Raw genomic sequence first — 15,885 nt, forward strand, 5'->3', positions numbered from 1 at the left:
CTCCTTTTTTTAAAAAAAAGTTTAAATAGTTTTTATTTTGTCAGAGAAACTGCCTGCTCCTTCATGAGCCTACCAGGCCTTGGAGATTGGCCCTGGAGACCTTGCTCTCTGTAGTGCCTGTATACGAGATCCTGTGTGCAGGCAAGAGAGAAGGAGCCTTCTCAGTGCTGGGGCTGGGATTGTGGGGCTGGTGGAGATTTGCTGGACTCCATGTTCCCATCTTTTAATGGGTGGTAAAGCTCTTTTTATTCCAGTTAGCTTTTAATTAATGACCCACTGGTTGTTGTTTTTTAATTTATATGTATTTATAAAAGTAATTATGTACCGCCCTCTCATAAAATATCAGGCCAGTGTACAACAATATGTACACCATTAAAAACAACAAAAGAATCATTAAAATAACTGGCTGGTGAAAAGATTGTAAACAGCTAAAACAATTATTTCTTTCCTACCCAACTGTTAATGCTGTTAGCTGAGTGGGGGTTTACATAGGGGTCACTACCATTGGGCAAAATGCGCTGATGTCACAGAAGGTGTGGGCAGCCTTATGCCCCCACAGCTGAGAGGTAGGGGAAGCACCTGCGGTCTGCCCAGATCAAGCAATGGCACCAGAAGGTATTGATTCTACATTCCATGAGTAGCTTGTAGTAGCTAATCTATACAAATGCTGCTTAGACACCAAAGGAATAGTAAAAGTGGTTCCAGAATGCAATATGTGCAGCTAACCTCTTTCCGTGTATCTGTCCGCAGAGATGAATTAACACTCTCTTCTTTTGTTTCTAGATTAAGGACAGAAGAGACTGACTTGTACAGCTGGAACAGGGTCATGCTGTTGTTCTCGCCTTTGAGGATGGTGTTCGATTTTTCCGAAATAATGGCTTGCAAGGTCTGGTTTCCGCTGCTTATGTCCTGATGTTGAACCTGATAAAGCAAGAGGGAAAAGCACACAGTTGTTCATTCCATAACCACCAAGGACATTATTGCTGCTGAATGCCAGAGTGGATGTGTTGTTATTCTTAGGCTTAGTCCCCTCCTCTTAGCCCTTGTGTGGCTAGAAAACAAACAACAGATGCAGATGCTCAAGGCTGAGGTCAGGACCATGATATACAGCAGAAGGCTTTAAGCTTTTCATCTCATTATAGTCCTGATCCAAATCAGTTCTCTGACACCTACAGTTTGCAATGAGAAGAAAGTTTTCAGATAGGGGCTTAATATTGTAAATGGGTTGTTGACAACATGATTCTATAATAGAGGAGACACAGCAGGTGGAATTTTCTTTCTGAGAAAAACCCACCTGCTGTGTCACCTCTACTTTCTTTACTTTTCTTTTTATCCCATCATAATTGGTGTGATATCAGGAGGGATATTAGGTGGTATATTGGGGGGGGGTGGTTCAGGGGGACCAGATCAAGCCCCTGAACTGTGTGGGTTTGTCATCCTGGATTATCTGTTCTGTGGCAGAGCCTTCCTGTGGAGAAAAGACAACCACTCACTGGGCTGCACTTTCTGGAAACAATTGAAGACAGTTTTGTTTTGACAAGATATTGCAGCTGGATAAATGGTTGCAGGCCTAGTCGCCGTTCTCCCCAGTCCTCTACCCCCAGAGAAATGAAAGACAACTGAGACTAGATATGGATTGAAACAGGCCACAACTTTATTGAATACAGATGAGAGAGGTTTGGCTTGGGCATGGAGCAAGTAAATATTTCCAGCCTGCCTGCCAGAAATGACACAATAGTCAATCCACACAGGGGTTCCTAAGACTTACATCAAATAGGGACTGCTGTCTGGGGGACAGCCAAGGGTCCTAGGCCCCGGCTGGTCATGCAGACATGGCCACTCCCCCCAGATCCCTTTAAGGGGATGTCCAGCATTTGGAGGGGCAGGCAGAGACTACAACCTCCCCTCCATCCCAGATTGATATTGCCCCAATGCCAACCAAGTTGTGATGATTGCTATGAGGTAGGCAAAACCAATAGGCTGGTGACCATTTGCCTGGTGAACAAATTCCTACCCAGCCCCAGAATACAGCGACCACCTTAGCCACCCTCTCCTCCCATCAGGGCAGGAGGCCAATCCTGGGATTCCTTGGGGGAGACTCTGTCATCCAGCAACACCGCGAGGGTGAGTGGACATCTTTGCCTTGAGGGTCTATTTTGTACAGCCTCAGTTTTGTTTTAAATGTATTTACTCGTGTGTGTGTGTGTGTGTGTGTGTGTGTGTGTGTCACTGTGTTTATTGAACATCACCTTAAGACAGCTGTATAGAATGTGATGATAATAATATGGATAGCAAAGGCACAGACAGCAGAAGCCAGTGAAGTCACACCTACCCTGGCAGTGGCATTGGTATAAACGGTGTCACCATAGATGTTGCTCACACCAATTTTAATCCATAAAAGAAAGTTATCGTCTGCTTCTCCAAGTGGAAGGTAAACTGAAGGTAGGACAGGCTCTTGTCCGCAGTGTAGAAGAGAATCTGGAGGAGGGAGGGAGACTGGTTCAGGTGACAGAGTAGGAAACCAATTTTTCCATGACCCAGTTTGACAGCAGCAGCAGGGCATTTCATGATCCGTGTTAGTCTTGGATTGCAATGGCCAGATGCACATTTATTTGTCATTTGTCATTTTCTATTTATAGCCAGTGGTTCTAACACAGGGTGGGGTGAGAAGCCTGTGGCCTTACTGTTGTTGCTAGACTACAATGGCCTACAATTGAGTAGGGAGGAGCAAATTTCTCAGTTTCGGTTTCTCATTTTTCCAGTCTTAAGTTCAGTTCCCCACATTTCCACGTCAGCTTGTGATTTATTTTTTAAATTCACCATGAAAGTTCATTTTAGTGTGAATTTCTCCAAATACAGTACACACATTTCTTATGCAATTTTGCAAAACAATTGCCCCTGATACGACCCATTTCTGAATGTTATTTTCACCACTACACACTTTAGTAGTAGTTTAGCTACTACAAGCTACTTGTGGAGTGTAGAACCTGACCACTTAGCATAAGGGTGGGGAACCACTGACCCAGCATCCAAATGTGGCCCTCCAAGCTTCTCTATTTGGCCTTCGAGACTCCCTCTAGGACACACTTTCCCCTGGCCCTTCTCTGCACTCTCTAGGATACTTTTGCCAGGCTGGGATGTGTCATTGAATTGTGAATGTTTATTTTATTGTATATTATTTATTTATTTCAGTTATTTATATCTATTTTAATGCCTCTTGCTTACCTGGATGGATGCCCAGAATGTGCCTTTTACTGGAATGTAACCTACTGTATAAAAGTAAGAAGCACCCTTTTCGTTACACCACTTCTGCCTCTAACCACGCTAAACACTGGCATGCCATCCCTATGAGAGAATACAGCTACAGAGGTGCCTTCAGTTAGAACATGTGGACCAGAACCAACCTTAGACAAACAGTGAATGCAAGCAGCCACCTCTGACTCTTACTTGTCTCCAGGTAGAAGCAGTATGTGAGTGAGGAGCTGTCAGCTGGAAGGCACTGATCCACCAGACAGGGAGAGTGGCAGGAGATGGAGAAGCTGGTGAGCACTGATCCTTGAGCAGGAGATACAGTACATACTGGGGCTACAGGTGGAGGCACGGTGCTCACAGTATAGGTGTCTTCACCATATTTGTCCTCACTCATAGCTGGCAAATTTAGAAAGAAAACAAGTCAAAAGTGAGTTTGCTATGGTTTGTGTACTATTGAGACATAAAAGGAGCACTTGGCTTTTTGGATTAATACTACTTATACATTTTGCTGCACTGCAGCAACACCTGTGTGGTCATGCACTGGCCATGCTTCACCCTGCCTCCCCCCCCCAAAAAAAAACCCCAATCACACCTTAGTGGCAGCATTTGTATATAGGCTCCCATCCATGTCAGCTAACAGCCATTTTAGAACCCCCAAAATGCCTCGGTCCAGTATGTCTGAAGGAGCGTCTCCACCCCCATCATTCTACCCGGACACTGAGGTCCAGCGCCGAGGGACCAGGCGGTTCCCTCACTGCGAGAAGCCAAGTTACAGGGAACCAGACTGAGAGCCTTCTTGGTAGTGGCGCCCTCCCTGTGGAACGCCCTCCCATCAGATGTCAAAGAGAACAACAACTACCAGACTTTTAGAAGACATCTGAAGGCAGCCCTGTTTAGGGAAGCTTTTAATGTTTGATGTATTACAATGTTTTAATATGTTTTTGGAAGCCACCCAGAGTGGCTTGGGAAGCCCAGCCAGATGGGCGGGGTATAAATGATAAATTTATTATTATTATTATTATTATTATTATTATTATTATTATTATTATTATTACCTGGCAATGCCTAGACATTCCCCAGCAGCCATTCCAAACGCTCCCACAGGTCCAAAAAAGGTTGGAGCCTTGGAAGAGTTTGTTTCAATGCCCATTGTAGGTTTCATCCTGCAGGGCTTTGAAATATTTGTTGTTCTATGCTCCAGGGAGAACTCTGAACTGCACATTTGTTTTGCTGTTATAATGCTGTTAATAATATGCTAATCTTCTACCTGAAGATGTCTTGGAAACTTAAATTGGTTAAAAATGGAGCAGTCGTATTACTGGCTGGGGTTCTGTTTAGTTCTTGCATAATTCCTGCTTTAAAATAGCTGCTTTGGTTGCCGGTTCATTTCCAGGCTCAATTCAATGTATTAACAGGTTTAAGGTTAAAACCTCAAAACCTGAAAGACCACCTCCTTCCCTATAGGTCGGCAGAGGAGACCCTCTTGGTTGTTCCACCACCCTCAGAAGTTCAGTGGGTAGGGCATTCTTTGTGGCAGCCTCTAAATTGTGGAATGCTGAAGCACACATCTTTTCTCTTGTTTTTGACACCTGAGATGTACCCACCTTATTTCTGTGATTTCTGTGTTTTAAACTGTTTTTAACATTGTCTTTCAATTGTTTTAAACTGCCCTGGAGCCTTTGAGTGAAGGGCAGGTAATTAATAGTCCTAAAAATAATACTCAATAGTGCTTAGAGCAGCTTACAGGTAGAAAACAAACAACGCTTGATAGCATGCAGTATTAAAACTACCAGTTGGAAGCAAACAATTACTACTAAAGCCATAGTAAATGTAGATTATCCAAATTCTGGCTCTCCCACCTGTTACTTTAATTCGAAACGCTTCTCCCTGGGTTTGCAAGAAGGAGCTGTTTAGCACCAACATTGGTGTGCCACTCTGAAGCAAAGTGAGGGAGCTTTGTGGGAAAGCATTCAAGGTACAGCTTGGTGGAAGAGGATTGGGCTGGTGAGGGGAATGAACCACAAGGGAAAGAGAGAGAGAAAGCAGAAGAAGCAAGGATTAAAACATGTCCAGTTCCCAAACAAGAAGTTCTCACCTAGCTCTCAAACAGTTGTATTAATCTCTCCCTTGTCCCTTTTAAAAGGATAACCAGCTTTTGATAGTCTTGCCTTCTTTCTCTAAGGGCACATCCAGACTGCAGCTGATTTCAGGTCATTTAGCCTCCTCACAGAGAAATCAAAATTTGATTTTTTAAAATTTTATTAAATAGATATCTTGCCTGGGGCAGCAAACCCATCATTGATGCAGTATTTTTAAAAAAATATTTATGTAAAACATTTTAAAACAATTGAAAACATGTAAAAACAAAAATCACAATAAGAACATAAAACAAATTTTAAAACAGATGTAACTATATCATGTGTCTAGATAGGCTGCTGAAAGATAAAATGGTCATTAAATAGCCAATGTCATCTAATCTCCCTGCAAACAAATCAAGATAAAAGCTCAATAAGCAGGTTGTCTGCTGCTGGCTATTTAGTGAACATCCTTCTGATTTGTTTGTCGGAAGGTTACATGATGTTAGGTCAAAGCAAATGTCATCTCACACACAGGATGGATCTGTCCATTTCTGTTCTCTCAGTTTTTCATTTTTTACAGTCTTAAAATCTGTTCCCCACATTTCTGCAGCCATTTGTAGATTTCTTTGTAAACAATTCTCATGAAAATTCATTAGCGTTTCAATGCAAATTTCTTCAAATAAACACATTTTTAATGAAGTTTTGCAAGTAATTTTTCCCAATATATTGAGTTTTTGTAAACATTGTTTTGTTGGGGAACTGCATCATAACATTCAAATAAGTACAAATTTTGAAAAATGGCTGTGTTTTGTTTTTCACATTGTTTCAGAAAGTGCAAATTTCATTGATTCAACTTTTGTATGTGTACAGAATTTCTGACATGGGCAACAGGCTCACCTTTCTGTGGAACGTATAATCTAAGTACCACCTGTACAGCGTAGCCTTTGAGTCTGTCCCCATGGATGCTAGGAGCGTCACGTCTTCAGTAACATTCACTGGTTTGCAGTTCATTTTGCAGCTAGGAGGAAGGCAGGACCTGCAGTTAGCAAGCTCAAGGAGCAAGCTAAGGGGAGCAAACTGTGCTTGCCTACCAAATGAGCTCTATGCTTTTGGGTGGAATGATATAATCAGTGCTGTGCATCTGTGATACTCAGAACCGGGATTCTTGAACGTCTTCCTGTTGAACAGATCTACTGTTGCCTAGTTGGCTTCCCCAAGCACACCTGACCTGTCAGGGTAGCATCTTGCCATCCTTCACCCTCCCCATGCATCTAAGAAAAGAGTCTGGCTGCTGGATCAGGCCAGTGGCCCATCTAGTCCAGCATCCTGTTCTCCTGGTGGCCAGTCAGAGGCCCTAATGGGAAACCTGTAAGTAGGACCTGAGCACAATGGCATTCTAGTCATTTAAGATTCACAGCAAGTGGAATTCAGGAGCAAACTGCCTCTGACAGCTTCTGTATGAGGCTTTTACCTGACACTGTCAGAACCTCAGAGCGCAAGGAAATAAATAAAGTGCAGCACACCTGATCTGCAGGCTCACATCCTGCTTTGCTGTAATGTAGAGGCATTGCTCATCCTGTTTTTCTTCTTTCTCTGGGCTTTTGACTGTAACTTTCACTGTCACTGCAGAGCTGGGAGGAGGTAAGCAAGCCGGTGGGATCCGGATCTCTCTTTGGTCTGTGAGGATGGAATGCTCTTGCACACATTGGTCCCATTCAGGCCAGCAGTAACCTTCAAAGGCAATTTTCAGCTGAATCATTTGAGAGAACCCAGCACCCAGTGTTTTTATATTGGACACTTTAGCCCTGTATATGCATTTTTGCACACATTGTGTGGCTGGAGAACTGCGCTGCAAAATCAGAATGTGTGAATGTGTGAATTAGGTAGGTTCACCTTTAAATGTGAACTGAATCAAACGGATCTCCCAGCCCTAAACTTGGATAAACAAACCAAACACATCAGCTCACTTAGAACATGAGGACGCTTTCATATTCTTTTGAATGGAGAGTTCTGGTCACAATTGTAAAGGGGAGAAGGGCAGTGAAACACAACATACATACCGCAAGACCAGGTGTAGGTAGAATTAGTGCTGTCATTAGGCCAGCCAAGAATGATTGTTGTGAAGAGGTTGGCATGGCGGCTGGGCTTAATGTAGATCTTGTTTTTCCCTTTGTCATCCTAAACCAGAAATGACGAAGGAAAGTAATTGTCAGAGCAGTTGCATCTTCCATGTGGAAGCAGACACAGAAAAGAGGTAACCAGAATGAACAAGAGGTTGGAGCAACTCCCGTTTGAGGAAAGCCCCCAAAATGTCTGGGACTTTTTAGTTGGGGGGGGGGGAGTAAGAAGTGGCATGATAAACGTATGCAAAATTATGCTTGGTGTGAATAAGATGGAGGATACCTTAATCTGGGGCTATCCAGTTAAACTGATTGGCAGGGGATTCTGCACAGACAAAAGGAAGTCCTCCTTCACTCAGCACATAGTTGAAGCATGGAATTTGCTCCCACAAGAAGTGATGGCCACCAACGTGGGTGCCTTTAAAAGGGGGGTTGGACAAGTCCCTGAAGGATAATTCTATCAGTGAATACTAGCTGGCTGTATGTTACCTCCACTGTTGGAGGCAGCCTGCCTCTGAATTCCAGCTGCTGTTTGTGAGCTTTCCAGAGGCAGCTGGTTGCCCACTGTGGGAACAGGATGCTGAGCTAGATGGTCTGGTCCAGGACGGTTTTATTCTTAGGTGTGTTGCCTTTTGGGACAGGTTTTCCTTGGTTTAAGTACCTCTCGCCTCCTTGATGTCTGGTGAGAACCCTCCCTTTAAACAATCTTGTCATGATATAAGCCATTATCCATCCCACATTGCAGACAGGGAATGAACATTCTTGGACATTCCCAAGGCTCCTTAGTGACTTGATAGACATGCAGGAATTTTGGGGGTATATATTTTATTTATTAACTGGTTTTGTTGGTTGGTTGGTTTTGTCTTTGATGCCATCCTAATAGTTTTGCTGAAGCACAGCCAAACATAAAACATAGGCTTCAGTACTAACTCCACTTACTTGGGAGTAAGTCCCATTGAGTTCAGAAGGACTTAACTCAGAGTAAGCATAGTTAGGATTGTAGCCTCAATAAATACAGTGGCTTATACCCAACATTGGTCATACTCCAAGTAGACCCACTGAAATTAATGGACATGACTAACTTAGGTTTATTCATGTCACTGAATCTACTCTGAATACAGCTTACTTGGATACAACCCAACAACAGCGCAATCAAATGCATGCTTTCTTAGAAGTAGGTCCCACTGTGTACAAGGGGGATAACCCTCAGGCAAGAGGACATCAGCTTGAAATAATCCAGTGTCTTAACCATGTCATCACATTAAGAAGAAAGAAAAGCCATTCATTAATCCCTGTGAAATATTTTCAAAAAGATTTTTTTTGTTATTTTCATTCTTTCTTTTAATAGATACTCACAACTCTTTTTTCACCATTTACATTGGACTGTTCTTTGTCCTCAAGAGGATCTGTTGAACACAAAGAATAAATCAGAAGGCTTCAATAGCACCTGAAAATGCCATGCTGACCCTTTCTGTATAAATCAAGGTTATTTTTCCAGGTCTGTGTAAAAGTTACACAGCAATTGGTAGAAATTGCTCCCCAAAGCATCACAGTGTATAAGGATTCAGTTTGTTCATGGGAAGGAGGGAGGCAGACTTCATTTATCGGGGCCTCATGCTGCCTCGTACTAAGCACCCAGCTGTTCCATCTGGTCCCATGTCTTCATTATATGGAATCTATGCGCAGCCAAATGCAAAGGGGGAGGAGCAACCCTTTTCAACCAGTGTGTTGAGGGTGGGCCCTACCATAAGGCTTGGGGTGGAAACCTTTTCCAGGCTGGTGGCTACATTACCTTGTTAGGAACCTATGTGATGTATGTGTGTGCAAGAAACGGGGAGGGGGGGCAGAGAGAGAGAGAGAGAGAGAGAGAATGGGAACATTGGGAGTGTCAAATAAAACCAGAAGTGAAACCAGGGATGGTTCCCCAGGGATATGTTACCAACTGCAGGAGTTCTTGTTGGTTTGTCCTCTGATTACCGTACTTTTCTGTGTTTAAGACTAGGGGTTTTTTACTTTAAATTAAGGTTAAAAATCTGGGGGCGTCTTATACACGGAAAAATACGGTATGTACAGTGGTACCTTGTTTTAAGAACAGTCCAGTTTAAGAACAATTTGGTTTAGAACTCCGCAAAACCAGAAATAGTGTCTTGGTTTGAGAACTTTATCTCAGTCTAAGAATGGAATCCGAACGGTGGAAGGGCACCAGTGGCGGGAGACCTTATTAGGAAAAGCGTGCCTCGGTTTAAGAATGGTTTTGGTTTAAAAAGTCTGTGGTGCCCTCTCATCAAAAGGATACCAAATCCTGTAATGCTGTTCTTGTGACTTCTTACCATTTGGAAGTGGGAAGCACACAACAGTATGAATAAAATGCAAAGGAAAAGAAGAAGTATAATTTAAAAAGTATGATTGCTCTTCGTTTTATGAAGTCATCATTTGGCATAATCAAGAGCCTGCTATTACCTTCTTTGTGAGAACTGTTAGATGAGACAATTACAGTTCCTGCATCAGTGCTCATGTTTGAGAAGGCATTAACAGCAAACACTTTGACCTGGAAGGTACCTGGAAACAAGACACGGGATAAGGTAAATAAGGGTGAATAAGAAGCTGGGAACCAAAGATCCACGGAGCCAGGCAGATTAAGGGGTGAAACTTGTTAGGGCAGGTGCAAAGTCTGTCGGTGTCAATCAGGGAAGTGTACCACCTTGTAAAAAGGGGGCGGGAACATGGATGCATGTGGTTTGATGGACAAAAAATGGAGCCAAAAATATTAGTACAAGACAAGTCCCTTTCACCCATGATTTTATAGCAAGGTGCTTTAATTTATGTGATATCTATATCTGTTATTTATTAATGTATCAGCGTAGTCCTCTTGGCAATGCACAACGATTTAGTAAAAAACAAAAGAATTAAAACACAAATCAAATATCCCATTCCTTGGAAAAGTGAAGCAAGGGGGGGGGGGTGCTATACATCAGCGGTAGAGCATCTGCTTTGCAAGCTGAGGGCTCCAATTTCAATCCCTGGCATCTCTGGGCAGGGCTGGGGAGACTATACTGTGCTAGAAGGACCAGTGGTCTGACTCATTATAAGGCAGCTCCCAATGCAACATCTGGAGGGCCACAGGTTCTCCATTCGTAAGACTGGGCTTCGGTTTCATCCAGCTGGGTTCTTCTTATCTTCCATCTCAAATACTGGTCATCTGACCAGTCTCAGGGCCAGCCTCAGTTTTGGGGGTCCCCTTGTGCCAGATGCCCCTGGTGGGCCCATTCCACCTCCTTGCTGTTGCTCACTTGCTTTCCTTCAGCCACACAGAGGGAAAGGGGATGGGAGCTCCTCCTTCTCACCCCCATGTGGTGTATGTATGGTACACTGCAAATTCCCTTCTCTTTCTCTCTCATTTTTCATACTTTTAAAAGAAGACTCATCTGGCTCAGTTACACGTTTGTGCTTTTGTGTGGAAGTACCTTCAGACTTCACTGGGATTCTGTAGGTCTCGGCTTCTCCTTCGGTGAAGTCCTTCAAGTGGGAAAAGGTCTCATTCAGCCCGGTCACCTCAAACCTCAGTTTCTCAGGAGACCCATGACGTACAGAGACTTTTATCTCCAGATCTTCTCCCAAAACCACAGAGTGGGAGCTTAATATGGCCTGAAGACCAGAGATTGCTTCGACTAAATGAACCGTCAGGATTTCCGAAACGTCTGCTTCTGTGGTGTTGCTGGACGCAACTATTTCAAGATGATGTATGCCAGGACCAAGCAGCCGTTGGGATGTGCCATCCAGGGTGAGATTGTGAGGAGTGATTCCTTCCTTCACCCTGGACTCCATCAGAGTTTTGTTATCAGCCAGCACCGTATAGGTCACTCCACTACCTGAAAAGGAAAAATGGTTTCCAAAATGTGGTGTAAATTATATCTCGTTTCGCATCCTTTTGCAAAACATTTAAAACATTTATTTTAGGTACTAAATACTGTATCAGTTTATTTACTGTAATACTATAGCAATGTGGTTTATTTACTTATTTGGCACCATCCATGTGCATGGCATTACAAAAGAATCAAATATAAAAATAATAAAACCGATTAAAAAGAAAGCAGAGGCAGATGTCAAACACAGCAGCACTGAAACAAGCAAAAAAAAAAAACAATCCATCAAATTTACAGTTTTAGATGACAGAAATCAGTTACAACATGCCTTTGGGAATAAAACTGTTTTCAACACCTGTCTAAAATGGGAAGTCAATGGACCTTACCTGGTTGGAGAACCACATTTCAAAATTTGGAAAAGTGTTAATTTCAAAGGAAGACTGTGCTTTGGGACGTGTATGGTTTAAGAAAGTCTGAATTCCATGGATTTGCCTTCAAATGCAAACTGAATTGAATTTCTCCCTAAGCATGAAATGTGTTTTTTAAAAAAGCACAGTTAAAAGTCTCTTCTATGTGCTCTGAAAGTGCATTGTTCAAACTACTATTGATCTGCAAAAGAATATACAAAAACGAAGTGATGGCTCTGACCTCCATTAAGTTCCACTTGAATCCATAACACCTCTTCATAAAGAGTCCTGCAATGTGAAGTGTTCCCTACTTCATATTTGCTGAAGCACCCGATCACCAAAAGCTCGTCCATTTTGTCTTGCACGGTGATCAGTTTCTGAGCTGTGACATGCCACTCGCTGGTTGTGCACTCTACAAAGATGGTGAATTCGCCAGGAGATGTGAAGCGATGGGTCACATTGCTAGACAGGCTTGAGGTACATAATGGAACATGTTAGAAGCAGAACAAGCCAAACCTGCAACAAAATGTTGCAGCGCGAGTGCTCCTGTTTAGGATTTTAGTCAGCAAGCAACCACATCCTTTTCCAGGATAATCCATTCCATTCTCCAACAATGCTCATATGTGCATTTTTCAAGTTAAAATTTCATCATTTTTGCAGCGTTTAAAGCATTCATTTCATTCCTTTGCTGTGCCATTGGTAAGCCCTGCTCTCTCTTATACCTAGAACAGTGTGTTTCAATCTGTGAGCCAGGGGGCAACCACTGACACTCAGTCCACTTTCAGGTGGGCCTCAGCACTGCAGCCTGCCCACTCTGTCCTGTTTGTGGTGTGGCCTTTGGGCTGAACTGATGCCAGCACCCCACCTGGCACATGCAGAATGCAGGCATATGTGGGAGCCCCTTGGAGACATGAGATATAGAAGAGTTTGGATTTGATATCCCGCTCTATCACTACCCTAAGGAGTCTCAAAGCGGCTAACAATCTCCTTTCCCTTCCTCCCCCCCAACAAACACTCTGTGAGGTGAGTGAGGCTGAGAGACTTCAGAGAAGTGTGACTGGCCCAAGGTCACCCAGCAGCTGCATGAGGAGGAGCAGAGATGCAAACCCGGTTCACCAGATTATGAGTCTACTGTTCTTAACCACTACACCACACTGGCTCTAGCATGCAAAGCTAGAGGGGAAGGAAAGAAATGAAAGAGAGGAAATGTATGACAGTTGGGCAGAGAAGCCAGAGAAGTGTGAGATAAGAAAAGGGAAGAGTGGGAAGGAGGGAGATAAATGGGACACGCAGACCAAGGCAGAGGAAAAGGAGAGCTGTTTGGAGCTGCTACTGCACCTTCTCCCCTCCACTTCACACTCACACCCCAGACATCCTTCTTTCCAGCCCCTTCCCTTTATACCCTTCTGATGTTCCAGGGGCTGCATGCTGGTGGTGGGCGTGGCTAGAAGCAAATGTGGGCAGAGCAATGGAATGGACTCTTACTTTGTACAGGGGGCTACATTACAGCCATGCATAATCAAGATGTCTCAACAAACATACACCATTCCATTTGCATCTGGGCTAAGAAGATGCAGTCTGACAGCTCAAAGACACATCCCAGTCAGAGGTAAGTTCTGGGGTGATGGGGAGAGTCTCAAGAACCAGTTAGGTAGTCCTAAAAGGGATTCAGTCCCCAAGCATGAGGTTCTGCTCTCCTGATTTGGGGCATCACTGACAAACTTGAAAGGTGTCTTGAATCATCACCATCATCAAATAAGAAAGCAACAAAACCTTCACTTCCTCATCGCCTGGCTGCAAAAACTTACGTTGGAGGGTAGTATGGATCAATAGTGTTTCCGTCTCCAGTGCTAATGATGCAGGAGAGATTGCCAGAATAAGGAGAGAGTAGCCACTTCACTGATATGGTGATGTTTTCAAAGATGAAGCTTTCCTCCGTCACAGCCAGTCGCAAGCCTGTAAAATAGTGCACAGAATAACAGCACCTCTCTGCATGCTTGGAGAGGTCATACAGGTGAAATTGCCTTGTACCGGATGAGGCTGCACTGGTCCATCTAGGTGCAAGCTGGTCACTGGAAGATGCTTCCCAACTTGCTGGTGGTACCTGTGGGTGTAGAAAGTGCTGCTGCTTACCTTCCATGCAGTGGTATTGAACGGACAGGTAGCTTCCCAAACTTGGACAAGGATCTCCAAAGAAGGTCCCATCAGCTGCCACCTGGCATGCTTGGAGTCCATGGCACTGCCCTGCAAGGTTTGATGCAACAGCATGTCATTTTCGCTAATATAATGATTTTCAGTGTACACTTTACCACAATGTATGCCTTTTATATGCATTACTTGGCTAGAGAACAGGATTGCAAAACTTGGAGAAGTGCGGATTTTGAAGGTTGGCTGCGTTTCAATTAACGTCTTGCTTTGCCACATAGATTTGCCTTTAAATGCACACTGAATCAATTTTCTCCCCCATCTGTGTTCAAAACACTGAAGTCCCCTAAGCCTTACCTGCAACTTCATCCTTTACACTTATCCAGCTACATTCCTCTTCAACATCAAACTGCAGGGGAGTCTCTAACACACAGAAGTGAGGTGTTTTCCGTCCATAAAAGCTTTCTCCAATCTGAATTACTTCTCCTGAGCCACACTGCACTGTGGCATTGAAGTTGTCACAGGCAATGCTGTGGCCTGATTCTGTGCGCGCAGACAAGAAAACACCATGAGTGTGTGGCATTGTTGGCTAAAGACACAGTCCACTTAAAAGCAAGTATAAAAGGTAAAGGTACCCCTGCCCGTACGGGCCAGTCTTGACAGACTCTGGGGTTGTGCGCCCATCTCACTTAAGAGGCCAGGGGCCAGCGCTGTCCGGAGACACTTCCGGGTCACGTGGCCAGCGTGACATCGCTGCTCTGGCGAGCCAGAGCCGCACACGGAAACGCCGTTTACCTTCCCGCTGGTAAGCGGTCCCTATTTATCTACTTGTACCCGGAGGTGCTTTCGAACTGCTAGGTTGGCAGGCGCTGGGACCGAGCAGCGGGAGCGCACCCCGCCGCAGGGATTCGAACCGCCGACCTTTCGATCGGCAAGTCCTAGGTGCTGAGGCTTTAACCCACAGCGCCACCTGCGTCCCAAAAGCAAGTATACATACCATTAAAACAAACATACATAGAACCATCATCATTAAAAACAGAGAGTTTTAAAATAGTGCTCTGTGGGATTGTGGAAATTTAAACAGGTTGCTCCAAGCTGACCATTTAAAAAAATGCGTACAATCCTGGAGAAAAGCACACTAGCATTATTTTTCCTCTTAACCCTTCCCTGCCCCAGACGACTAATCCCATGCCTTTACTTTTTCATAGAGCTGAGAGCACTTTCAGAATGATCCTCTAGGTGGCATGAATAAGATTCAGAAAAGAATCAGGAGAGAAAATTCTAGCAACCACGAGTGAGACCTGCAACAAGATGTTGCAGTGTAAAATGCTTCTGTTAGGTTACAACCTTTTGCAGGATGCCTCATCCCACATCCCCTGCAGCCCCTGATTTGGGTGAGGGGTTCTTCAGAAATCATTCAAGGTTCTGTGGCCACTCACCAAGCTCACTAAATGGGACTCCATCCTTCTTTTGTGCTTCTCCAAGACCCCAGGGTCACCTGAACATGCTGAAATGGGGCTGATTTGGCCCATTACTGCTGACACTCCCCACTTGAGTTAATTATTGGAGGAAATTAGAGTATGGTATTGTGCACACACTGAAACTGCTAATAAACATATTTAAGGGAATAGCACTAATCAAGCAAGCTACAAATATACATTCTCAAATGCATGGGTTAGGTTGTTTTACACAGGACAGCCTTCTATTTTAGGTGTTCTGTGTTGCACCTATGATTATAAATAAGTATATGTGTTTTGCTGCAGATCTGGGTTCTGTGCAAATCTTATTTTTTAACTCTTTTGGGGTGATTTGTGGTGCAAGTAGTTACCCTTAAGTTGAGTTCAGGACCTCTTACCAAACTCGCAAATAAAGTCAAACTCCTGGCTGCAGTTCTCTGTTACACCCCAGTCATAGCCGGCGTTTTTCAGGATATAGCCACATGATGACGAGAGAATGGAAGGCAGGTCTTGGTGCCACTTACTGTAGGTGATATTCGAGGTATCGAGCCAAACCATGGACC

At 43.9% G+C, this 15,885-nt stretch overlaps 1 protein-coding gene across 1 annotated transcript in view; it reads right to left on the reverse strand.

The window, feature by feature from the left end:
* Positions 1–15,885, reverse strand: part of LOC310851282 (polycystin-1-like protein 2) — a 46,376-nt gene that overhangs the window by 29,160 nt on the left and 1,331 nt on the right. The window contains exons 2-16 of the mRNA XM_083753504.1: positions 15,721–15,885; positions 14,223–14,408; positions 13,854–13,964; positions 13,529–13,676; positions 11,962–12,191; positions 10,915–11,319; positions 9,911–10,009; positions 8,807–8,856; positions 7,391–7,508; positions 6,854–7,061; positions 6,228–6,348; positions 5,112–5,253; positions 3,448–3,648; positions 2,333–2,478; positions 727–921 (exon numbers count right to left, since the gene is read on the reverse strand). Of these exons, the coding sequence (XP_083609630.1) occupies positions 727–921; positions 2,333–2,478; positions 3,448–3,648; positions 5,112–5,253; positions 6,228–6,348; positions 6,854–7,061; positions 7,391–7,508; positions 8,807–8,856; positions 9,911–10,009; positions 10,915–11,319; positions 11,962–12,191; positions 13,529–13,676; positions 13,854–13,964; positions 14,223–14,408; positions 15,721–15,885 (2,525 nt within the window). The remainder of the gene's footprint in view (positions 1–726; positions 922–2,332; positions 2,479–3,447; positions 3,649–5,111; positions 5,254–6,227; positions 6,349–6,853; positions 7,062–7,390; positions 7,509–8,806; positions 8,857–9,910; positions 10,010–10,914; positions 11,320–11,961; positions 12,192–13,528; positions 13,677–13,853; positions 13,965–14,222; positions 14,409–15,720) is intronic.

The sequence above is a fragment of the Podarcis gaigeae genome (genome assembly GCF_964106915.1).
Source record: "Podarcis gaigeae genome assembly, chromosome: 8".
Classification (NCBI taxonomy): Eukaryota; Metazoa; Chordata; class Lepidosauria; order Squamata; family Lacertidae; genus Podarcis; species Podarcis gaigeae.